The sequence below is a fragment of the Eptesicus fuscus genome, chromosome 1 (assembly GCF_027574615.1).
Source record: "Eptesicus fuscus isolate TK198812 chromosome 1, DD_ASM_mEF_20220401, whole genome shotgun sequence".
Lineage (NCBI taxonomy): Eukaryota > Metazoa > Chordata > Mammalia > Chiroptera > Vespertilionidae > Eptesicus > Eptesicus fuscus.
In genome coordinates, this window is record NC_072473.1 from 87,501,846 (window position 1) to 87,529,272 (window position 27,427).

Genomic DNA, 27,427 nt, shown 5'->3' on the forward strand with positions numbered 1-27,427 from the left:
CCCCAAAGACCAGTGGAGATCAGCACTTGCCCCAGGACAGAGACTAGAGTAAACCAGGAGGCTAGGGGGAAGCTGGGAAGCTGGGAACCTGGGAAAGCAGGTGAGATTGCGAAGGCACCTGCTGGGCTCTGAGTCAAAGGCTGTCAGTCCTCTCACTCAGTCTGCTCTGCTCTCTCACAGCCCAGCCCTCTTCCTGGGGCTGGGCAGGGGATTGCTACATGCCAGTTTACCTGGGGAAAACCCACGTTGGTCCCTTCCAGTAATTGACACGACAGATTGCTCCGGAGGTGGGAGGAGAGAGCTTCCCTTCATAAATGGTCCCACCCCTGGACAAGGTGGCTCACTCTGACAGGTAACAACGGGGAAGTGTGCACCTGCCACCAGTCCAGCTCAGCAGGACTGTGAGACGAGGCGGAGCTCAAGCAGAGGGAGTGAGTGAACAATGGACAACTTGAAGTGCTCCAGCTTCTTCAAGTGCAGAGGGAAAGAGGTAGGGGTCTGGGAGCTGCAGAGGTGTGGAGGGCCTGGGAAGGAAAATTTTAAGGGGAGGCAAGTCTCAGTTTTTGCTTTCTGTGCTTATTACTTCTCCATATTTCTGTCCAACTGCCATCCAGTGTGCCTGAGATGTCTTCAGAGAGTAGAGGGAAAATAAAACAGCTCTTACTCCAGTAGCTAGAAGACAGGGGCACCTCATCCTGTGCCTTGAGTGTGCCCAGAACACCCTGTTTTCTGTTTCTCTCCAGACTGTGTCCATATGCTGGAGAAAAATGAGAAAATACACTGTTCTTATCTGACCTGAGGAACACTCCATAGCCCAGAGCAGCTAACAGGTTGGGAGACAACTCCTCTCCTCTGAAGTGGAGAGAGAGCTGCTCCACCTGGTGGGACAGGAGAAATTGTCTCTGAATATTATCCTGTGGCTTTCAGAAATGCACTGATTTTACTCTCCAAGATAGGGGTTAAGTTAAACTTCCCCTAGCCAAACATCCAAAACTATCAGCCTATGGGAAAAGGTCTCTCTCTTTCTCTCTCTCCCTTTTCTTTTCTTTTCTTTTCTTTTCTTTTCTTTTCTTTTCTTTTCTTTCTTTCTTTCTTTCTTTCTTTCTTTCTTTTTTTTGTGTGGAAGCTATAGCTGATCTTTCTCAAAAAATCTTCTACAATCTCAAGAATGTTGATTTTACCTAGTTCATCTTTAAGACTTTTCCATTTGCAAACTTATTTGTCCACCTTTATTTACCCTTCATACTGGGTGCCACATGTAACCTTTCCACCAAAATTTGGATGATCTAACCTGAAGAAGTAGTACAAATATCTGCCTACAGAGCTTTTTCACTTCAAGAGGTAAATAAATGTACAGTAAAAGCAGTCATTAGCAGAAATTTCTCTAACCTTGGATAGCATTCCCCTTAGCTCAGGCTCTACAATTTTCAGGCTCTCTCTCTCTCTCTCGATTAGTGAAATTATGCTTCTGTGGAATTTTTAATAGTATAAAGACAAGCTGTTGATATTTTCCCTTCTCCAGAAAGTGACAGCTTCATCTGAGAATTTCCATGTTGGTGAAAATGATGAGAATCAGGAACGTGGCAACTGGTCCAAAAAATCGGATTATCTTCTTTCTATGGTTGGATATGCAGTTGGATTGGGGAATGTGTGGAGATTCCCATATTTGACCTACAACAATGGCGGAGGTATTTCCCCTTGCACCACTTCATTCTCATCCAGCTTTAAGTGGGGTGCTGTAAGGCCTCTAAGGATATTTTAAGAATTGAGGAAAGGTATATGATGCGTTGGGTTAGTGGGAAAATAGGAAACAAGCATACTGCATTTATTACTAGACTATAAATTGCTAGCTTATTAGGAAGGTAGCTTCACAAAATCCTCACATATAAACATGATAAAAGTTGTACATTTACAACTTCTGTGTTTTGGATTTGAGATTTTGTGTAATCTCCAACTGTGACTTACTATTCTTACTTTATAAATTCCTGTGATAATCTGTTCAGACTTTAGTATTAGCAAAAGACAGTGATTTCTAGTTCTAATAAGAAGTTTAAGTAAATTGTGTGCATTTTGGAAATTTAGGTGTGGGAGCAGTTGATTAAAAATAATTAAAGATTTAGTATTTTAAGCTATAATATTCAGTTACAGGTATCCCTAATTGAATTGATTATGTAGAGGATCTTTTAAAATTGGAATAGAATTTAGTTCAAGACTAGGTGTTTAATTTCTGCAAAATAATACTGTTTATACCTCAGAAATCATTAAGAAGACTCAATTAGAACAACAAGAAAAAATATTTCTGAGATAACACACAAAGGGATACAAAATAAATTGCATAATTCTCTAATAATGTCGAAATAACTTGTCACTTACACCATATTTTATTCACTTGTAATTACAGGTTCTTTTAGAAGTATAGAGGTGACATGCCCTTATATTTCATAACTGGATACCAGTGAAACTGTGCCACTGTAATTATTTTTCTTGGTACAATAGGATATCATGTGGTGATATTTCAATCTTATATTCCTTGTTAATTGGTTGCATTAAAAGATTCATACCAACTTTCAGAACTTAAGAAAGGAGTTCTGTTTATTAAAAACTTTAAGTGTGGTGTGACAAAAAATTCCCCTAGATAGAGCCTATGTCATTTAGTCATGGGTTTGGTATATGTTTGAGCTGGAAAATGGGTCAGAAATCACAATCTTTTTGGTGTCTATGTCCTAAGGTCCAGTGTAGTGAAGAGAAACATTCAAGCTCCTTTCCAGCCTCTTGTATTCAGTTTTAGAATATGAATTTCCCTGTGATTTGACATCATATATAGAACAAGTAGTTACAATTAATTTTCAGGAACTATAAGAAACTTGGTTTAATAGAGAATTTTTAAACATAGCCAAAATCAAATAGTATCATTTATTGTATGCCATTATTTCATTTATCATTTCCTCTAAGAATTAATACATTATATGGGCTCTCAGTTTTTAAAGATCACATCATTTGGATAATAGATGATCTAGACTCTCTGAATTGCTTTGTTCTCTTTTTGCCCAAGGGTAGAAGATGAACATAAAATTCAAATTTGTCAAATGTTAATAAAGCCGATTTAAAAAATATGGTCAGTTGAATTAAAAATATGCTAAAATCTGGAATAATTTTTATCTATAAATTCTTTTGAACAGTTTATGAAAGAGAAGTATTATACTACCTTAGGGTCTAGGCCAGCAGTGTTACCAATGTGTGACTACTGTACTGTATTAATTTACCAATATGGTTATTAATAATGAAAAATATAATGGGTGAAAAGCCATATATAACACTGAGGTAAATAATACCTTTTTATTCCTCTAAAAAAACTATTTACACTGGGCTAGTAAGGCTTTGATTACTGTTGTATTTAAACAGGGACACTTTGTTTTATGTTTTCTTCATAAATATCATTGGCAGGACTTAAACTATTAGTCATAATAATGCCGATATGCTTATTGCAACATATGTAAAAACATATTTGTCCATATGTTCTAGTGACTAGTGACTTGTAAATAAAAAGTTTACTGTCTCATTATTTTTAGTAAAATATATTTTGAGGGGTGCAAAAATGTAATTCCCAGATATGGTGTTACAGTATCATAATATGAAAAATATATGAAGAAAAATGTAACATGGTAAATAAAATGTACATAATCCAAAAGCCCATTTTTATCCATTGATTCTCACATTTTCTTATTAAATTTTGTTCAGATTTCTAGAATACTTGATCAATGAGTTTAGTGTTATGTCCCTGCTTTTACCCACAATATGATAAAACGTCTAATGAGCAATATTATGCCCCAAAAGTAGGCAGAAACAAAGTAAAATAATAAAAGGTGTTTTTTTTTTTAAATCAAAAGGGGCCTGGATAATCTAAATGTAAGATAATTAGTCCTCATAAAATTGAAAGTTAACTCTGAATGCATCGCAAAAGTTCAGGCTCTTCTAACAAAACAATAAATTTCTTATTAAATTGAATGAATTATAACTGTTTAAAGAATAATGACCCTAACTTCAATGACTTCTACTCTGAACCACATTTAACATTTGCACCCTATGTCTTAAAAATAGACCATTTATTTTTAAAGGAGCAAGGAAGGAAACTAACTTGGAACATATGCTATGTGCCTGCCATTTTGCCAAGTGTTTTCTCATAGGCTCTGTAATTAAACCCTTACCATACACTGATGAGTTGTTACACATAGTTTTTCCCATTTATGAAGAACACAAGGTTCAGAAGTTAAGTAAATTGCCCCAGGCCAAATAACTAGTGAATGGTGGAACCAGGATATACACCTGGTTCGGTCTGGCTCTAAACCATATGATCATTCAACACTTTCAGATTGCTTCTTATGGGCTATTGTTTTTAATAAGCACAACAACCTCATTACATTATACAGCCAGTCCTCAAATAATGTTGTTTCACTCAACGTAGTTTTGTTATAACATTGATGAGTTGCTCTAGGAACTTAACTCCTGGTTCTATTAATTCATTTTATTAAAATTGTTTTTTTTAATGTCATTTCACTTAAGTCGCAGAACCTGTCGAGGATGTTAAGTGAAGACTTACTGTACTAGCATCCTCATTTCATAGATGAGGAATCCAAGGTTTAGAGAATCAAGGACTTTTTCCCCAGAAAGTAATACATTTGGGGCCTAAACCCAGAAATCTGACTCCACTATATCATATTGCTTCCAAAATCTTATGCTAGTTATTAAGTGCCATCAAAATTTTGGGATATGATAGTAGTTTGTCTCTTTTTTGCATTTTCTAGGTGCCTTCTTGATACCTTATGCAATTATGCTAGCATTGGCTGGTTTACCATTGTTCTTCCTAGAGTGTTCACTGGGACAGTTTGCTAGCTTAGGTCCAGTTTCAGTTTGGAATATTCTTCCATTGTTTCAAGGTTGGTATTAAAATGTGTTCCCTATTATACTTGTTGGTCTATTCATGCATATAGTTGTCCTCACTATGAGAAATAAAACTGTTTAAAATTTGAACAGGTTAAAGACAAAGACCTATACATTTTTTTCTGCATATTTGCCACTGTAGAATTTAAAAATCAAATGTTAATTTTTATTTCTGTTTGTCTCAGGCTGCAGATATGGAGGGTAAGGAAGGATTAGAGAGGGTTGTATGGGTGTCATTCTTTTCCTAATTTTAACCTTTTTAATTCTCTTGGCACATGGTCCTGCTGTGCATTCATTTCGTGGCTCTGGCATTTTTCTACTTCAGGTGGTTCTTTGCCTTCTTGCTTTTGCATATCTTTTACAATGCCTCACTCAGAAAAGTTGAAAGACAAGTCACAATTTTTTTTCTTGGGTGCTCTTAATAGAATAAAACACTGGTAAAGTTTTTAAAAAATATATTTTTTTATTGATTTCAGAGAGGAAGGGAGAGGGAGAGAGAGAAACATCAATGAGAGAGAATCATTGATTGGCTGCCTCCTGCATGCCCCCTACTGGGGGGTGGATCGAGCCCGCAACCCGGGCATGTGCCCTTGTCTGGAATCAAATCTGGGACCCTTCAGTCCACAGGCTGACACTCTATCCACTGAGCAAAACCAGCTAGGGCTGGTGAAGTTTTTTTTTTTTTTAATGCCTTGATTGTTATTAAACATCAAACAGCCTTTCTATTTATAGCTATATCTCATTTTGGTATGTGCTAGCAGCTGAAAACTATTTGTAAAAGCCTCAATGCTACATCAAAAATAAATTTATAGTTATGTGAACAGTATATTTTGCTGAAATATTAAGGAAGCTACCTCAAAAGCTAGTCTTAAGCATAGGAGTTACATTTAGTATGCTAAACATTTTGAAACTACTGAGTTAAAAAAAAACTTCAGAAGTTTAAATTCAGGTTGTTATTGAGTCATTGAATTTTCTTTACATGTACGGTAGAAATTAACTCATAGGCTTTATCTTTTACTTGTCAAAATGTTGGTTTATGGATGAAGATGTAAGTATTGGCTAGTGAGTCAATAGAATTTGAGCTTTGAATTGTTTTTCTTTTCTTTCTTTTTTATTTTTAAGAATAGTACCCACTCTTACTAGACTTTACAAACTTCATAAAAATAATGGACATAGATTTTTCCTTCTGTGAATTTAATGGATTAGTACAGTCTTCTGCCCTGGATCTTAGAACTTTTTTCTAACCAAATAAAAAACTGTCTCAGAAAGCCAATCATCAAAATAATTTGATATTTGAGAAGAAAACTATTCAGACAATAGTACTGCCTCCCTATCCACCCAAAAAGAAAAAGTTATTTGAAACAGTCTTCTCATTTTAAAATAGACTTTGTGGAAATTGAGATGCAGTTTTTTATGAACTAGCAAAAGAAACTTCACTTGTTGTTTTTTATTTTAATTGTTCTCTTTTTCAGGTGTGGGAATTACAATGGTCCTGATATCCATTTTTGTGACCATCTATTACAATGTCATAATTGCCTATAGTCTTTACTACATGTTTGCTTCTTTTCGAAGTGAACTACCATGGAAAAATTGTTCTTATTGGGCAGATCAAAACTGTAGCAGATCACCTATCGGTAAAATTCATTTGTTTATTTTTAAAAATATTGTTAACTCTGCTTCATTCTTTTATATTTTCTAAGAAGCTTAAAGGGTTAAATTATTTTCTAACCAATTTAGGAGAAGTTTTAAGTGAGACATAGGTTACTGATAAAAATAGAATAAAGCATGTATAACCTGAAAATTGATGAATGCAATGTTAATTTCTGAGGACAGTCAGTAAGGCTAAATGGCTACTAGAAGAGTTCTTGCAGGCCTTAGCCATGAGCAGGAGAGAAAAAAGATAATGGGAAAGTGATGAAGAGAGAAAAGCACTATCCATGGTCATTGTAGTATGTTTCAAGAGACAGTCAGTATTACCCATGACATATTGCTAATCTTTGGAATAAGGTAGCATTAATATTGTAGACTATTACCACTGGGATTGCCTTTGTATATCAGAGGATAAAATGGTAAAGACAATACTAGTACTTCTTAAGAACTTAAAGGTGTACTTTTCTATATAGGTTAAATAAATCCACATACTAAGAGTCCCTTAGAGCACTAAATCCCAACTGAAATTATTGTTAACTTTATAGCTTTTATGACTATAAATATAATCTTAGTTTAAAAGGGCAAATATTTTCATACTCACTCCCAGCTTAGTAGTAGAGAAGATTTAAGATGCAGAATGTGCATGTCTTATTCCATTTGTATGATTTTTAAACTACCTTCACCAAGTAACAACTTAGACTGTACTTTAAATATTTTACCATTAAAACTTGTTTTCCAGGAAAATACTATTTTAAAACTAAGTACGTGTTTGTGTGTACATTCTTTTTTATAATTTTTAGTAACTCACTGCAATGTGAGTACACAAATAGAGACATTCATCCATGTGAATAAAAGCTGGGTAGACTTCAACAATTTTACCTGCGACAATGGAACTGAAGTTTATCAGCCAGGGCAGCTTCCCAGTGAACAATATTGGAAGTAAGTACCCTAGATGATCCACTTCTTAAACAGATGTTACTAAAATTTTTTTATAAATAACAATACAATATTAATCAGCTCTTTTCTTAACTCATATAAGTAGAAAAAAAGGGAAGCAGAACAAATTCTACTCCATTTGATTCAAATGTTTACCTATCCTGAGTGAGCAGTAGTAACCTGCAAATTTAGGTCATAGTCGACAAATTATCGTTTATAAATTACTTATGTAAATGGGCAACACATTGTCAGTAATGATTTATTTAGCACTATTAACTATAAATTAAGGAGTTGTTTTGAAGAAAAACATTCACATTTTAGATTATAATTAGCAAGTTTTAATGATAAACAGTTGTGTGATAAGTAATTTGTGGATAAAATTTCTATTTTAGGCTGCAATTCTTTATTATCCATTTTGCGTATAATGGTCACTATATGATAGAAAGAGATATTTTGATTTATATTTACTTTTATTAATTTGAAATGTTCTCTTTTTATTTCCTTTACTGTACACCTACTTCTTACCCTGACCTAACTTCTTTGACTATTGCTGTAATGTGTTCTTCCTCATCTATATGTTAATACTCTTTAGTGACTCTTTTAAAATTTGGATCTTAAAATGTTCCCGAAGACTAAGCTAAGAATTAAAATCCTAGATCCATGCATGTTCCTAGTGGAAATCATAGAATTTGATAGAAAGCCTTTGAAAAAGTTATAAATAGTGGGGCCATTTAGATTTGATGATAAATATAAGTACAATGGATAAGAAAACATTTAATGCAATTTTAAATGATATATTTGTTATTTTAACTTGAGACAAATATTGTAATAAATAAAATGAAACAATCTAATGTAAGGTTAATTTGTTTGCATAAAAGGAGCTTTGAAATATTAGGGCAAAATCATAGCTAAATGAATCAGTAAATCTTTTATTCTGGGGTTTGGAACTTTGGATTGGTTGCACTTACTAATAAACCTAAGTCAAAGCCTGGCTTTTCATTGAACTATTTTTGCCCCTCCAATGCCAATAAAAGGTTCACATGATATTGACGTGTTAATAAAATACTCATGAAGCTCCCACTGGATAAAATATATGACAAAAGTCAATGTATTAAGACAAGTGATTCTGTGTTCATAAAAGGGCTCATGTGTTTTCAGCAAAGTGGCACTCCAACGCTCAAGTGGAATGGATGAGACTGGAGAAATTGTGTGGTATTTAGCACTTTGTCTTCTTCTGGCTTGGCTCATAGTTGGTGCAGCACTATTTAAAGGAATCAAGTCTTCTGGAAAGGTAATTTGGAAAATGCATTAGTGATGGAGCTGTTTTCCAATATCATTGTAGTTCATTGATGAGCATTATCAAATGCATGTCTTTTTCTATAATGGGAACATTCAAATGTGTGAAAAGCTTTCAAATTAGGCAGCCTAGTTCTAAAAAATGCATAAGATCACTACGATTGTTAAAAATAAAACAAACCAAGCACAAACTAATACTAGAGTTGTGTAGTTCCTCAAAACTTGGACCCTTCTAGCTGATATAGTATTCTGAGAATTGCAAGTATATTTTTAAATTTTCTGTTCTATTATGTAAATAAACATCTTGAGTATATAAGCATGGAATATATTGAAACGTTTAGTTTCAAAAATCTAGATCCTTGTTCTATAGGGTAATTATGTCAGGATTTCCCTAATTGGAGGAAATAAAAAACCAACTATGTAATTATTCTCTTAAATTTTGCTAAAATTGACTCAATATCACTCTCTCTCTCAACAAAAAATCCCTTTCTGAAAAACATTATATTTCCCCCTTCATTGTTTTATTTTTTAAACTTTCAGAAAGCATCATGGCAATTTTAGAGAACAACATGAAATTTCTCTGTGAGAAGTTATATAGCATTCAGAAAAATAGATGTTTATGTGTTTGTAATTACTACAGTGAAATTTCCTTAAAAATGGAGGACAGGAATAACTGGATACTATCTTTGCATTCCTGGCACAATATCTAGCACATTCAGTTAATGTTAAGTTGTGATGAGACAAGCTATTAGATCACAAAAATATTGTGAATATCATGAAGTCAGTGGAAACTTTACAAACTAATATTTTAATTACACACTTTTGAAACCATTGGTTCCTTTTATATGTTAATATGGAAAGAATCCATTAAAGGGCATTTACCCAATACATTCATTTTTTTAGTCTCTGGATGATTTGGGGTATATTATCAAACATAGGACATCCACGTTAATGAAAAGCCAGCCTCAAAGGCAACCTGCTTATCTGAAATCATGTGTTATCTAGGATACAAGCAGTGTGTGCTGTCAAACTGTCTTAATGGTAGTTTTAAGGATAATAATGACAAAAGTGTCTGGTACTCAATTTAATCAACTTTTAAAAAATATATTTGTATTGATTTCAGAGAGGAAGGGAGAGGGAGAGAGAGATTGAAACATCAATGATGAAAAGAATCATCCATCAATTGGCTGCCTCCTGCACGCTCCCTACTGGGGATCCAGCCTGAAATCCAGGCATGCACTCTGTCAGGGAATCGAACCATGATCTCCTGGTTCATAGATCCATGCTAAACCACTGAGCAGCACCGTCTGGGTCATTTTAATCAGCTTTAATAGGATTTGAACATTGACTAGGAAAGAGATTATTTCCATTCTCTTTGTGGACTGAGTATATACTAAACATTGCAGGGTTTTAAATCATTTTCCTTCCCATTTCAATGCAATAATTTACCAAGAGGTGCCATTCAGTCCCCTCAAACATTTATAAGAATACTAGAGGCCTGGTGTACGAAATTTGTGCACTGGGGGGGGGTTGTCCCTCAGCCCAGCCTGCACCCTCTCCAATCTGGGACCCCTTGGGGGATGTCCAACTGCTGGTTTAGGCCCGATTGGTTGGGCCTAAACCAGCAGTCGGACATACCTCTCACAATCCGGGACTGCTGGCTCCCAACCACTTGCCTGACTGCCTGCCTGATTGCCCCTAAATGCATCTGCTTGCCAGCCTGATCACCCCCTAACCACTCCACTGCCAGCCTGATCGATGCCTAACTGCTCCCCTGCTGGCCTGATCACCCCCACCTGCCCTCCTCTGCCGGCCTGGTTGCCCCCAACTGCCCTCCCCTGCAGGCCTGGTCACCCCTAACTGCCCTCCCTCCCCTGCAGGCCTGGTCACCCCTAACTGCCCTCCCCTGCCAGCCTGGTCACCCCTTACTGCCCTCCCCTGCCAGCTTAGTCACCCCTAACTGCCCTCCCCTGCAGACCTGGTTGCCCCCAACTGCCCTCCCTTGCAGGCCTGATTGCCCCCAACTTCCCTCCCATGCCAGCCTGTTTGCCCCTAACTGCCCTCCCCTGCCAACCTGGTTTCCCCTAGCTGCCCTCTCCTGCAGGCCGGATCCCCCCAACTGCCCTCCCTCCTCTGCAGGCCTGGTCACCCCCCACTGCCCTCCCCTGCCAGCCCGGTCAACCATAACTGCCCTCCCCTGCTGGCTTGATCACCCACAACTGCCCTCCCCTGCTCGCCATCTTGTGGCGGCCATCTTTGACCACATGGGAGTGGCCAAATTGTGAGGGTGTGATGGTCAATTTGCATATTACCTCTTTATTATATAGGATGTTTAGGAAAGCACTCCATCTGGATTCCAACTTATCACTGCTGATATATTGTGTATTTCCAACAAGAACCTGGGAAATACTGTTTCATACATTAGAGTGTTTGAAAAATGGACCATTTGAGAATGGTGAGAACAGGAAAAGGAAATTATTCCAACTTTGCTATTGGTGTCATCAGATTTATTAATAACCTTATGAAATTTTTGATACTTATTTTGCTAAGCTCCACTTGCTAATGACTTTATTTATATACAATTGTATACTATGATTTTTTAAAAATGACATTGACTTTCTATTGTTTTTCTTGATAGGTGGTATATTTTACAGCTCTTTTCCCATATGTTGTTCTACTCATCTTGCTAATACGAGGTGCAACTCTGGAGGGTGCATCAAAAGGCATTTCATATTATATAGGAGCACAGTCAAATTTTACAAAACTGATGGAAGCTGAGGTAAGACAATTTGAATTTCAAATTATCTGAGAAGGTAAACCTTAAAAGCAAATACCAAAAAATATTTGGTTACAGATAAGAGTATCATAATATAGTAGCTTGCCAAAGATATACAGTTAAATTTTTTAGTGTTTCTGTCCAGTAGGATGTCTGACTTAGCTATTTATATTACACTAATGCTCTCTTATTGGAAGTGAGATGATCATTTTAGCAATAGGATTCTAAAAGTCCTTTTATTAATATAACTGATTCTATTTGACCACAAAAATTTGGAGTGTATTGATCTGACAAATAATATTTCATGCATGAATACCTACAAATTGATGACTACAACCATGTGACTTACTGGATAAACTCATAGGAGATTTAAAGATTACAGTCGAAACTTTAATAGACTAATATATATTTTAACTTTCTTCAAAAGTTAATATTCCAAAAAAGTAAAATCATATTTTGCCAAATGGATTATGAAGTTAAAACACAAAATTGAAATGGATGAATCATTCTATAAACAAAATTGTTACTGGTACCAGAAACATAAACATGTACCATGAATATGAATTGGGTAACCCTATTTTAACTTTGGTCCATCTCCAGATAATGGCTGTCTGTATCACAGGTACATAAATACTTTTACAATTTTGACTATAAGGGACGTTAAAAATAAGTGTAGTCTACATACTAAGCTTGTATTGGTAACAGCCTAAGAATGCTTTTACTTTTTAAGTCAAATCTAGTAGTGTTATCCCAAATGGGTATTTGTTTTAGTTTGCTATGATGTTCTTTGTGGAACCATGCTTATTTCTAGTAATTGCTATTTTCTAAATACAGTCATACCTCGTTTTATTGCACTTCACTTGATTTCTTTCTTTCTTTCTTTCTTTCTTTTTTTTTTTTTTACAAATTGAAGGTTTGTGGCTACCCTGTGTTGAGCAAGTCTATTGGCACAATTTTTCCAACAGCATTTGCTCTCTTCATGTGTTGGTCACATTTTGGTAATTCTTGCAATACTTCAAACTTTTAAATTATTAATATTAATATATTTGTTCTGGTGATCTGTGATCAGTTATGCTTGATGTTACTATTATAAATATTTCAGGGTATCATGTGTCTGACTGTTACACCCACCAGCCATTCCCCTGTCTCTCACCCTCTTCTTGGGTCTTCTTATTCTCTGAGACATAGCAGTATTTATAATTTATATCAGGTTGATTGATAACCCCACAATGGTTTCTAAATGTTCAAGTGAAAGGAAGAGTTACACATCTATCACTTTAAATCAGAAGCTAGAATTGATTAAGCTTAATGTGGAAGGCATGTTGAAAACCAAGATAGGCTGAAAGCTAGGCCTCATGCATCAGTCAAGTTGTGAATGGTGAACAAAAGGGGACATGTGTAATACTTTCAACAATAAAGATAAATAAAAAAAAATAAAAAGTTCTTGAAGGAAATTAAAAGTTCTACTTCAGTGGAGCACAAATGATAAGAAATAAAAACAGCTTTGTTGGTGATATGGAGAAAATTTTAGTAGTCTGAATAGAGGATCAAACCATTCACCACATTCCATTAAGCCAGAGCCTAATCCAGAGGGAGACCCTAACTCTCTTCAAGTCTATGAAGGCTGAGAGAGGTAAGGAAGCTGCAGAAGAAAAGTTTCAAGCCAGCAGAGGTTGGTTCATGAGATTGAGGGAAAGAAGCCATCTTCATAACATAAAAGTGAAAAGTGGTAAAGCAGAAAGTGCTCATGTGGAAGCTTCAGCAAGTTATCCAGAAGATCTAGCTAAGATAATACAGGTGGTTACACTAAACAATTTTCAATGTAGATGAAACAGTCTTATATTGGAAGAAGATGCCAACTAGGACTTACATAGCTAGAGAGAAGAAGCCAATGCCTGGCTTCAAAGCTTCAGAGGATGGTCTGGTGACTTTAAGTTGAAGACAATGCTCATTTAGCATTCCAAAAATCCTAGGGCTCTTAAGAATAATGAGAAATCTAGTCTGCCTATGCGCCATAAATGTAACAACAAAGCCTGGAGGATAGCACATCTGTTTACAACATGGTTTACTGAAGATTTTAACCCACTGTTGAGACCTACTGTTCAGAAAAAAGACTCTTTTCAAAATATTACTGCTTATTGACAATGCCCTTGGCCACCCAAGAGCTCTGCTGGAGTTGTACAATGAGATTAATGTTGTTTTCATGCCTGCTAATCCAACATCCATTTTGCAGCTGAAAGATCAAGGAGTAATTTTTATTTTCAAGTCTTATTATTTAAGAAATACACATTGTAAGGCTATAGGTACCATTGGTAGGTAGTGATACCTCTGATGGATCTGAGCAAAGTCAATGGAAAACCTTCTGGAAAAGATTCACCATTCTAAATACCATTAAGAACATTTGTTATTCATGAGGAAGTCAAAATATCAACATTAAAAATATATATCAACATTAACAGGAATTGATACCAGTTATCACGGATTATTTTGAGGGGTTCAAGACTTCAGTGGAGGGAGTAACTGCAGATGTGGTAGAAATATCAAGAGAACTAGAATTAGAAGTGAATCCTAAAGACTGACTGAATTGCTGCAATCTCTTGGTAAAACTTTAACAGATGAGGAGATGCTTCTTATGAATAAGCAAAGAAAGCAGTTTCTTGAGATGGAATCTACATCTGGTGAATATGCGGTGAAGGTTGTTGAAATGACAACACATGATATACAGTTAAATATTGCATTAACTTAGTTGACAAAGCAGCAGCAGACTTTGGGAGGATTGGCTCCACTTTTGAAGGAAGTTCTGTGGGTAAAATGCCATCAAACAGCATCACATGCTACAGAGAAATTGTTCGTGAAAGGAAGAGTTAATCCATGATGGAAACTTCATTGTCTTATTTTAAAAAATTGCCACAGACACCCCAACCTTCAGCAGCCACCACCCTGATCAGTCAGCAGCCATGAACATTGAAGGGAGACCCTCCACTTGTAAAAAAATTTACTATTCACTAAAGGCTCAGATGATGGTTAGCATTTTTTAGCAATAAAGTATTTTTTAAGATTCCCCCCCCCCCAGTTTCATGTTTTTTATTAGCAAGCTTTATTTTTTAGAACAGTTTTAGATTTTTCAGAAAGATCGAGCAGATCATACAAAGGGTTCTCATACTCCTATTATGATTATCTTACAATAGTATGGTACATATTTTATAAGTAACTCTTCAGTGATTTAGCATGGCTCTGAGCATAAAATCCAGAGTCCTTGTGATGGTCTATAAAGTTCTGCATAACCAGCGCCTGCCCACCTCTCCAATGTCTTCTTGCTCATTTTACCAGAGAGGCCTCCTTTCTCTTCCTCACGCATATCAAAATTGTTCCTGCCTCTAAACCTTTGCACATTTATTCCCTTTTCCTGGGATGCTTTTTAGCAGCGAAGTATTTTAAATTAAGGTATGTACATTGTTTTTAAGATATAATTCCATTGCACAATTAATAGACTATAATATACAGTATAGTATAAACATAATACCTTTATGAACTGGGAAACCAAAAATTCATTTGACTCACTTTATTGCAATATTCACTTTATTGTATTATTTGTTTTATTGTGGTAGTATGGAACAGGTATGCCTGTACTTACAATCTGGATATTTAATTATTTGCTATAGAAATTTTCTGGTAAGCATGTCAAATTTATTCATAGAATAAATTTGTTTTTATTCATGGAAATCCATCTTTTATCTTTTTGAAAATTGAGGTGTCTATCTCTGGTCTTTGCTTACCTTACTTGTGCTCAAATAATTTTCACTCCATAATCAACCACAAGAGCCCTAAATTGGTTTAGACCTATGAAGTTTTATGATTTTAATCATGGAAATTAACATACTTTGATGTGTTCACAGACCATCTGTTGATTTCTTTGTTTATTTTAGGCCTCTCATCTTTTAACATTGTTTGTTAATCTCTTCCCAACTCAAAGACCATGTTTCATGATGAATAAAAACAAAAAATATGGAAGTTTAGATCCATTATCTTCTCTATATTAGGTTATTAAACAAGATAAACTGTTAATGCATTTTTGGAATGGTAAAGTGCTAAATAAATATGACCACACACTTATTTAAATTATTGTTATTATATTATACTACAAGGACAGGCTAAAATAAGTTTACAGTTGTAAGTACACAAAACAGAGTTCATAAAACTATTGTAACAATCATAGCCTGCATGCCTTTTTCATACAAACAACTGTAAACCTACTTTTGCCAAACCCTGTATGTTATTATAGATACAACATTTTCCCTAAGAAGTGGAACACTCATTTTCTTTCAACATCATAACTTTGATCACAGTCTGAAAGTCCTTTTCCTATTCCTTAAGTGGCATTTACAAGATTCAGATCACTTGGGCTTTACAGTTCCTGAAACTTTCCTGAAAAATTTCTATGACTATTTTATATTGGTCGGTCTTTGTATATCTGTATTATCTTTTTTTTTATTGTTGACACTATTACAGATATCCTCATTTCCCCCCACCCTTTGCTCTTCTATACCCAGTCCCCACCCCCCCTTTCCCTCTGGCGTTCACCACACAGTCCTCTGTGTCAATTGGTTATGCATATATGTCCTTTGGCTAATCCCTTCACCTCCTTTCATCCAGTCTGCCCTTTGTCCTTCCCTTTGGGGCAGCTTTAAAAGATCAGAGCTAAACCTAATGCTCTTTGTGAAACATAAAATTTAATCCTCCCACCTCCCCACTGAACTACCTCCACTTCTTTTTCTTGGGGTTTGCTGGCAATTAGAATTTTTTCTTAGATTTTTAAAATTTCCTCTCTGGCCACATACTAGAGCATGGGATCATAAGTATATATTTTTCCTTATCTTTGAATATGTGATCTCTATTGAGATCTCTAGAAGAGTAGAGAACCATACACATGTATAGCTAGAGGGGTCTTCAGTGATTATTTTACTAACTCATTTTACAGTGATAATATTGAGACCCAGAAAGATTCAGATTTAGTTAAGTTTAGACAGCCAGTTTCTGCATCTTGAATTAAGATTTCCTAATCCCTAAAGCAATGATCCTGTATATAGCTATGAGATTGGTAGGCATGGGCATTACAACTATGTTTGGGATTTTGCTTCCTTGTTCTTTACAACCTTAGGTAAACATGACTCACACCAGCCACACCATTTCCAGCTCCCCCTAACTCACATATGAATACATAATGTATCAACTAAAAGAAGCTGAGACAAACATAAGCATGTTATTTATCTTTTAATATATACAACCGCCTAAGAAAAAGGAGAGTACTTTATTTATAACATTTTTATTATATCTAAGTAAAATAACCATGTTCTAACTATCTATTCATTTACTTCCTACTGGCTTCCTGACATTATAAAGCAATTATCTTATAAAATAAAAGGCTAATATGCAAATCGACCAAATGGTGGAACGACTGGTCGCTATGACACGCACTGACCACCAGGGGGCAGATGCTCAATGCAGGAGCTGCCCCCTGGTGGTCAGTGCGCTCCCACAGGGGCAGCTCCACTCAACCAGAAGCCCCGAGCCAGGCTCACAGCTGGCAAGTGCAGCGGCGGTGGTAGAGCCTCTCCCACCTCCATGGCAGCACTAAGGATGAGCGGGGGAGCGGGCTTAAGCCGTCAGTCTGTCATCACCCAAGGGCTCCCGGGCTGCAAGAGGGCGCAGGGCAGGCTGAGGCCACCCCTCCCTCCCCCGTCCCCTGAGTGCACAATTTTGTGCACTGGGCCTCTAGTAGTGTAATAATAATCTAACATCAAGCTATATTATGAAGACCTAGGAATATTTATTTTACTGTCTAAAAACTTTATTTCTATTATAATTGGAAATAGATTATATACCTTTCAGGGAGAAAATTATTGTTTTTAACTTTCATAAACAACAAGTATCAATTTATGATTTTTCATAATAACAATAATAGTTACTATTGAGCATCTGCTAATTGCTTTGTATGTGCCTCACATCATTCCTAGTATGCATAAAAATTGTTATTTTTGCCATTTCCATTTTATAGATGAAAGGATAGGTTTAAAGATGTTAAATACATTGAAGTCAAAGAGAGAGAGAGAGTTATTGAATATAAACTTCATTTTTTTTGACTCCAGAACTATAACTCCTAGTCATCAAGTTATATTGCCTGCTTTCACGGACCAGTCCTGTTTTCAGATGAACTAAAAATTAATTATGCCCAAATACAGGATGTCCCAAAAATGTATACCCACTTTAACAGCTAATAGCACAATTGAGGTTTCTTTCTTTTCAGATTTAACCCATTGGAATTAATAATGGGTTAAAAGTGGGTATACATTTTTGGGGGACACCCTGTATATGCCAATTCTATTATTTGAAATCTACACAATTAGATTTTTTTCCTTGGGGTAATGTTATAGCTACAGAATTTCATTGTTAAATGGATTTATCTAGATTAGTTTCTAAGATTAATTACTGTCCCTTAGCAAAGACATAGGAGGGGTAATTGTGAAATAATAAATGGGTAGGATTAGATGAAGAATGGGGATGCTATTTAAAGTGATGAGACTAGCTATATGAGGTTCTAATCAAAACATGGAATGAGGGCCCTAGCCAGTTTGGCTCAGTGAATAGAGCATTGGCCTGCAGATTGAGGGATCCCGGATTTGATACCCATCAAGGGCATTTACCTTGGTTGCAGGCTTGATAACTGGCCTTGGTTGGGGCATGTGCAGGAGGCAACCAATTGATGTGTTTCTCTCACATTGATGTTTCTCTCTCTCTGTCTACCCCCTCCTCCCATTCCACTCTCTCTGAAAATCAATGGAAAAATATCCTCAGGTGAGGATTAACAACAACAACAACAAAAACCCCACATGGAATGAGAGAATGGCATGAATTAAGGGCTGCCTAAATGTATCATCATTGTTCAAAAATTGCCTAATACTATCCTTGTTAAGGATTATATTTTTATTGTCCCCAAATTGATATGTAAGAATTCCAATACATTTCCAGCACAGTTTTTTTGGTGGAACTTGAAAACTGATTTTAAATTTATGTGAAAGAAGAAAAGGCAAAACAAGGTGTTTCTGAGGAAGTGAGGCACACTTGTCTTACCAGATATGAAACAATATCATAATGCTGTAGTTATTAAAATAGTATGATGTTAACATAGATATAGACATATAGACCAGTGGAAAAGAATAGTAGTCTCAGAAATATTAATGAATATATGGAACTTGATATGTGGCAGAGGTGACAATGAAAGTCAATGGGGGAAAGGATGAACTATTCAATTGTCCAATTAATGTCCAATTGGTATAATTGACAATATCAATTATCTTTGGAACATTGATATTCCATTTGGAGAAAAATGAATTGGGATTTCCAATTTAATATGCACAATATAAATTTCAGGTGAACTTTAAATCTTTTAGAAGAAAATATAGCATAGTATCTTAATGACCTTGGGTTAAGGATTATTATTTTTAAGGGTTATTTTTAAGTCAGAGAAATAAAACACAATACAAACAGGCAAGGATGAACAACCTTAGCTACATTAAAAACAACATTTAAGAACACAATGTTAAAATGTGAAAAAAAAAAAACCCACAAAGTGTCAGAAAAAATTTAACATATGTAATAGACAAAGGTTAGAATCCAAATTACATTATATATTCGTAGAGACTCAATAAGGCAAATAAGCCACACAAAAATGGCAAAGACATGAACAGGAATTTCACAGAAAAAAACAACTATTTAGTAGAACACATAAAAACATGCCAAAACATATTTCATTAGGGTAATCAACTCTCACTTCATAGTCACTAGATTAGACTGTATTAAAAATTCTGACCAATGTTATAAAAAATGTGCTGGAGTGGGAACTCTCATAACCAGCTACAGGAAGTGCAAAGTGGTGCAACCACTTTGAAGGATAATTTGGCAATATTTAGGAAAAGGGAAGATTCATATACCCTATGATATCACAGTTCCACAACTAGGTATGAGGACATATAAGAATATTCACAGCTACATTGTTTCTAATAGCAAAATACTGAAGAAACTGAATGTCCATCAACAGGATAAAGGATAAAGTGTGGCATACACAGTGGGGCAATACAGCAATAAAAAATGTTCAAAACTATATATATATATATAATGGAACCATATGAATTTGCTTATATTCTTTCATTTTTGACTTACAAAATTGAAATACCTTATGGTTCAAATTGATAAGGGATAAATTTTATACAATACTGACTGAAAAAGGGACATTGTATAAGTTAATATGTATTACAAAAACTTTTCTATAAACTCAAAAACATGTAAAGCTAAATGCCACTGTGTTTAAGTTTACATATTTATGTAGTAAAAATACAAAGAAAAACAAGAAAATGATAAACACCAAAGTCAGGATAGCAGTTACCACTGGAAGTTGGAAGAGTGATAGGATTAAGAAGGGGGAAACTGTCTTCAAAAGACTGATAACATTTTATTTTGTAAGCTGAGTGGTGGGTACTTAGGTGTTTATTTCATTATATTCATTCATTTGTATATATAAAATATTTTATGCAAATGAAAATTAAGAGTGTATGTTTTAAAATATCAACTTATTTTCTCATAGGTTTGGAAAGATGCTGCCACACAGATATTTTACTCCCTTTCAGTGGCTTGGGGTGGCTTAGTTGCTCTATCATCTTACAATAAGTTCAATAACAACTGCTTCTCAGATGCCATTGTGGTATGTTTGACAAACTGCCTCACTAGTGTGTTTGCTGGATTTGCTATTTTTTCTATATTGGGACACATGGCTCACATCTCTGGAAAGGAAGTTTCTCAAGTTGTAAAATCAGGTATGGAATGCTATATATTGTTCATTTTTATTAACTCAATGCAGTTCATTTAAGAAATACTAATATATTTTAGAGCAATTTATTTAAAGCACTCAAGATTTAGGGTATTGCACTTCTTTCTCATTTCATCTTATATACTTTGGCTTTAAGGAAGAAATAATTCTTAGATGATTTGAGAAAATAAGACTATACTAGGAAACAATTTTAGATTTTTTTTCTGAATTTTGTTTAGTTTTTAATATGAATTACTTCCTGCACAATTATAAGTATCAGAAATCATGATAAGCACTTTATTGCATTATCCTTATTTGTGTGTATGCATATATATAAAAGCGAGGATGTGTGTGTGTGTGTGTGTGTGTGTGTGTGTGTGTGTGTGTGTGTATTTACAGTATTGGCCTGCATTTTAAAAACACATTAATATCATATAGATAGAAACCCAAGTGACTTTGCCCAGCTGTGTCCAGCCTGAACATCATTTGGTTAATGATTCTTTTAGAATTTCTAGGGTAAGATAATTTAGGTTTCTGGAGTTTAAGAAAGATATTATTCTTCATCAATATTAAAAAAATAAAGTCAAACTCAATGAAATAATTAAGATTTCTTATGTGAGAAATGTACCATTTATAAAATTGATCTCTCTAGCTTAATTCACGTCACGGGTTCACATCATAACCAAGTCAAATATTTTTAAAAGTGAAAGTGAAATAGTTGCTAAAAATATATTTCATGGATTGTGTTACCAAATTAAAATGAGATTTTTCTAGTACTTTACTTTGAAAATGTCCAAATATGGGAATTTTCATGGCAACTAATTTAAATTAAAATGTCATGCATTTTTCTTAGGTTTTGATTTGGCATTCATTGCTTATCCAGAAGCTCTAGCCCAACTCCCAGGTGGACCATTCTGGTCTATATTATTTTTCTTCATGCTTTTGACTTTGGGTCTCGACTCTCAGTTTGCTTCCATCGGTAAGTAATACTCCCACTGTTAGCCTATCTCTTTTGTATTGTACTCATGTTTCTTCTACTTAAAATTATCCTTTTCTTAACCCTTGTTGCCCCTAGGTTTTACTCTCAGAAAAATCTTTCTGAAAACATTTTTTAACTTAAAAGTATTCATGAATCAAACACCCAAAAGGAACAAACAATACGTCATCATATTTGCTTCAGATGTTTTAAAAAATAAACTGTTACAGATGAATTTGAAGTGCCCCATGTTCCTCTCCCTAATACAATTCACATTTCTTCCTTCCCTGGAATAAATGTCACCATGAATATTGTGACATATACAGTCCATGTTTGTATTCATTTTATATGTATCCATAAATAACAAATTTTTAAATGTTCACATAAATGTGAAGTTTCATTCCATACATATTCTGACAGTTGTATTTTACATATATTATGAACCCATGTTGATGCATAGACATATAGGTCTAGCTAATTCACAATCTGTTGCCATAGTGACAGACAACTGGATTATTTCCAGTTTTTAAAACTCACACAAACTACTGCAATGGCTATTTTTGCACATGGCTCTATGTATAGATAAGAATTTTCCTTAGGGTATACACCAAGAAATTCTGAAAGTTTTTTTTATTATATCGTCCTCTTATATAAAACATTTTAATAATTTACTGTTTATGGGGCAAAGTCCAGCCTCCTCTAATTGACTTTCAAAGCCCCCAAAATTTTAAATATATTTCTTAATCCTTTCATTCAAACACCCTTCTACTTTTAGCCAGTACCCTGTTTCATGAACACGTTTTCTTTTTTCTTTTTTAAAGGTTGGTTTTAATTTCTTAATATACTGATATGAAGTTCTAATTCTTTTATAAGATTTTTAGATTATTGTAATTATTTGTATAAAATAATCAGTGATTGGGTTTGGTGGCTTATGGGAATACATTTATTTCTTAACCTGGGAGGCCTTTCTGTATCCATGTTATTTATTGAAATACTGGTATTCACCTTTTTAAAAAGTTGTATTAGACTTCTTCCTTCCCTATAACTCTTTCAAACTACTTCATCCCCCAGGGACCTGTTACCTTATAGTTGCTACCAATGAAAAACCTTATAAAACAAACTAAAAATGACAAATGGAGCTGCCTTTGATTTTTATCAGAACTGACAAGTGGTGACTGCCAAGAGAAAGGATCTTACGGGTTTTTAAAAGCTATGATTAAGGCTAGACTATTTTCTCAATATATATTTGTAAATTTCATGACTAGAAGTTGAATTCTGTGATTGGCAAATGAGTTGACATATAACATGCCATTTTTCCCCTCCTGAAGAAACAATTACAACAACAATTCAAGACTTATTTCCCAAAGTGATGAAGAAAATGAGAATTCCCATAACTTTGGGTTGCTGCCTGGTTTTGTTTCTCCTTGGTCTCGTCTGTGTAACTCAGGTATATTATAGTATTTTTTCCATAGACAAAATATTACTTGGAACATACTTTATAATCTCAATGAGAAAACCATGGTTTAAGAGAATGTTTAATGACAAGTCCAAGTCTGACTTGGATCAAGGTTTTCTGAATTTTAGCCCAGATTGTTTGCCATTATAGCACAATTTCAATAAGTATATTTTGCAGAGGGGCAGGAGGCCCACTAATGAACAATTTCCCCAATTACAATAAAGTTAGAGACTTTAAATATACACTATATTTCTTGGCCACTACTATAGAATACACAGATACTGCATATCATTTTAATAATTAACTATTCTAAATGCTTTTTTTCCAAGTGACTCCATGCAGAAAAAAAGGACATAATTTTTGAGATTTAAATCCACATTTGTGTTCACATTTGAAAATATTCCTTTTCACATTTTTGGCAGAGGTGAAATCAAGGAGCATATGCTAAAATAAAATTAATAAATTCAATTTGAATGCTTAATAAATCATAAAAATAATTAAAACTATATTCTGAAGTAATTAATTTTTTGATAGGCTGGAATTTACTGGGTTAATCTGATTGACCACTTCTGTGCTGGATGGGGCATTTTGATTGCAGCTATACTGGAAATAATAGGAATCATCTGGATTTATGGTAAGTGGTGACTCTTAGAATTACCTACTCTTTTTATTAAATTAATTTAGTTTGATTCTTTTCCATTATGTGTACTATAATAGTAAAGTATAATATAATCGGTCAAAATATAAATAAAATATAAATGTGTATCCTTCATTGCTGTAGTATAGGAAAATGTTCAGACAAAACTTGAGGCCACAATGATTAATGGAGGAAAATATGAGCAAGGACTGAATGCACTCTGTTGGTTGTTTTGTTAGGAGGGAACAGATTCATTGAAGATATAGAAATGATGATTGGAGCAAAAAGGTGGATATTCTGGCTATGGTGGAGAGCTTGCTGGTTTGTCATTACGCCTATTCTTTTGATTGTAAGTATTAATATTCCATGAATTTAGTATAAATAATATATATTTAAACACCTGAGATAAAATTGAAGAATAACTCACATTGAAGACAAAAAGGCAAATGTCATAAATTAATGATTTTTCAACTTTTGCTTTATGACTGGTACCTCCGAGTTGCCTAAATTAAAATGTCTTTGCAGTATTATTTTTGAGCTCATAGGTTTTATTGATTTTAGAGAGAGAGGAAGGGATAGAGAGAGAGGGAAACATTGATGTGAATGAGAAACATGGATTGGTTGCCTCTTGTACACACCCTGACCCAGGTCAAACAGGAAACCTTGGTATGTGCCCTAACTGGGAATCAAACCCACAAACTTTTGGTGTATAGGATGATGCTCCAACCGACTGAGTCACCCAGTCAGGGTGACAACTGAGTTTATTTATAAATGCAAAGGTATTAACTATTAAATGACACACATCATCAGCCATTTGTATAAAGTTATGCATATTAGACTCCACTACCCTTCATTTATTCTCTTTTAGCTATGTAAAATTATGGTAATTGTAAAATATATTTAAATTTCTGTAATTAAATTAGTCTATTAAATTGTAAAATGAAATTTGAATATCTACTTTATAAAGATTCTTGTATTCTAAATACATTTAAACTAAATTTAGAGGAACTACTAGGTGATTTTTGGTTTTAATTTTGTTTTACAGATTTCTAAATACACAATTAGTTTTAATGCTGCAACATGTTTTTTAAAGACATTTTTTAAAAACGCGGCCTTAACATGTTTCAGCTTTAAGATTCAGATTTCACTATTTTACCAAACACACATTGAGCTTGTTTTTTTCTCAAGAGGCTAGAAGTGATGTGTGCTTTGGTAAATATGTATGTACTACTAGTAAGTGAATGTGTGTGAGTTTGGGTGTGGAGTAAGGGATGCTCTGTGCAGTGAGAAATAATAGAAATAATTGCTAAGCAAGTAGCAAAGCATGTTCACTAAAGTGTATTTTACATTCTCATTAAATTAATTGATATGCTCGCTAGCTAATGGCTTAGAATAAAACCATGCTATTATAAACAAAAGTGATAAGTTCAATAACAGAATATCTCAGATATTATTTTACTTACAGTCTGCTATATTTTATGGTATTTTATTGAAATACATGTTGGACAAGTATTTGTATTTTTTATAAAAATATGGAGATGCTAATTTTGAAAGATTCTATTAAAAGCCAAATATAAGTCATTTAGGTTGGTCCACTTAGTATTATTATCTTCTGGCAAGTTATCTGATTATCTTAGTTGATTGAATGTATTTTCATTGTAATTTCTTTTGATAAATTATTTCTAAGGAATGGAATAAAATTGCTAATAATTAGTGCAATTGAAATCATTAGTGCAATAAAGTCTAATCTTTAGCATTGTCCTTTCATATGTTAACTTTCACAGGCAATTTTTATCTGGTCACTGGTGAAATTTAATAGACCTACTTATGGCGAAATTCCATACCCAGACTGGGGAGTTGCTATAGGCTGGTGTTTGATTACTTTCTGCATTATATGGATTCCAATTATGGCTATTATAAAAATAATTCAAGCTAAAGGAAACATCATTGAAGTAAGCACATTAAATTATTTGTTCACCACACCAAATCAAGTGTCCTTCCATCACCATTTGTCCCTCTTTTACGCTTTTATTTTTCCTTTTACCCTTTCTTACCTTTCCCCACCTCCTTCTGATAATCACCATACTGTTGTCTATGAGGTTTTTTTTTTTTTTTTGGGGGGGGGAGGGTTTGCTTAATTTCTTCCCTCTTTTCACCCAGTAACCCCACCCCCTCCTTCTGACAGCTGTCAGTCTGTTCTCTGCATCTATAAGTCTGTTTCTATTTTATTAGTTTACATACAGATGATGTATTATAGAACTGTACCCCTGAAAGCTATATAATTTTTTAACCAATGTCACCCCAATAAATTCAATTAAAAATTAATATTATTTGTACTTCATATAAAGCACTATGATCAAACTAAAGATTAACTTACCAATATGTTGATAATATGAGCTTATGACCATGAGATCAAATTAATCACTCTTCCCTTTAGGCTACTTCTGTATCTGAGACAAACATCCATTACTATGTGCATAGCATTGTATTACACTATACATATATTTGTGTGTCTCCTTGTACTAGACTATAAGGTCCATTAAGAAGTCTTGTCTTGCTTGTTGCTGTAGCCTCAGGTGCTATTAGAGTGCTTAGCACATAAGTTATCATATCTATACTTATACTAAGTTGTTCCTGAAGATGATGTAAAAGCAAAGCAAATGACCTTTTTTTGTGTGTTATATCTATAATCTTCACTTGTAAAACATGGTCTGAAAAAAATCCCTGCTCTGTTTATAATATATATCCTAATAGAATGTTTAGACTGGGAAAAGCCTGGTAAATTATCTGGAACCCAAACTAGGTCATGAGTCACCCCTCTTCCTTGGAGGCCTAGAGGGATGGAGTTGATTATGACACATCATTAGGGCATAGGGCAATAATAAGGTAGGCTCAGTAATCAGATCTTAAAATATATATATATTTTTATTTCAGAGAGGAAAAGAGAGAGAGAGAGAGAGACATCAATGATGAGAGAGAATAATTGATTGGCTGCCTCCTGCACGCCCTCCACTGGGGATCGAATGTATCCGCCTGGTTCATAGGTTGACACTCAACCACTGAGCCACACCAGCTGGGCTCAATAGTTGGATTTAAAATAAATACCTAACCCCATTCAAGAATGGATCTAGATTAATTGTTTTACCCTGAAACTCCCTTTCTTTGGTTCTTGAAACTTCTCAGGTATACACTGGTTTATATCCTCACCAAACAGTCACCCTAAGGCTAGGGAAAAGAAATTTAACATTCTAAAAAAAAGTGTACATTGATATTTATTTACAGATTGTAGCACTTAAGTTCTAAGACAGCTTTTTTTCCCTCCTCATTTCAGCGTATTGTAAGCTGCTGCAGACCAGCTTCTAACTGGGGTCCATACCTGGAACGATACCGTGGGGAGAGATATAAAGACATGGTGGATCCTAAGAAAGAGATTGACCATGAAATACCTACTGTCAGTGGGATGTAAAACCAGAATAACTCCTAATTTTAAAAAATATGTGCTTGTGTAATGTGATTATTTTAGAGAAAATTTTTATTTATTTGTATGTTAATTGAATAAAATGTATATATTATGTTCATAATAGTATAACAATTATTTTTCCCATTTAAGCAGGAATGTAATATAAAAATGTGAATCTAGTAATGTTTAGCAATGTGCCTATTATATTTATTTTTAGATGATCTATCTGTATTAACACACACATAGCTGTCTCTATTTCACAATAACATTTTTGTACATATTACCATAATACATTGAAGGCTTTACTTTGAGCAGGTTATTTAGAAAATAGTTATATTTTCTATTGTACAAGTTTTATACTATTACTTGTTTATATTTTCTTGTTATACAGCATTTTATTCCCCATAAAGCTGGGGAAAATAAATCAGTGTATTTAAAAGAA

General features: G+C 34.5%; 1 protein-coding gene across 1 annotated transcript; it reads left to right on the top strand.

Moving 5' to 3' along the window:
- The first annotated feature begins 344 nt into the window (after positions 1 to 344).
- SLC6A14 (solute carrier family 6 member 14) lies at positions 345 to 27,427 on the top strand. Its single transcript, XM_028137244.2, has 14 exons — positions 345 to 490; positions 1,523 to 1,688; positions 4,803 to 4,934; positions 6,411 to 6,572; positions 7,389 to 7,527; positions 8,683 to 8,815; positions 11,459 to 11,599; positions 20,235 to 20,463; positions 21,310 to 21,435; positions 22,761 to 22,879; positions 23,423 to 23,522; positions 23,765 to 23,874; positions 25,310 to 25,477; positions 26,857 to 27,427. The coding sequence occupies exons 1-14, from the start codon at positions 443 to 445 to the stop codon at positions 26,989 to 26,991; spliced, it is 1,908 nt and encodes a 635-aa protein (XP_027993045.1). The 5' UTR covers positions 345 to 442; the 3' UTR covers positions 26,992 to 27,427.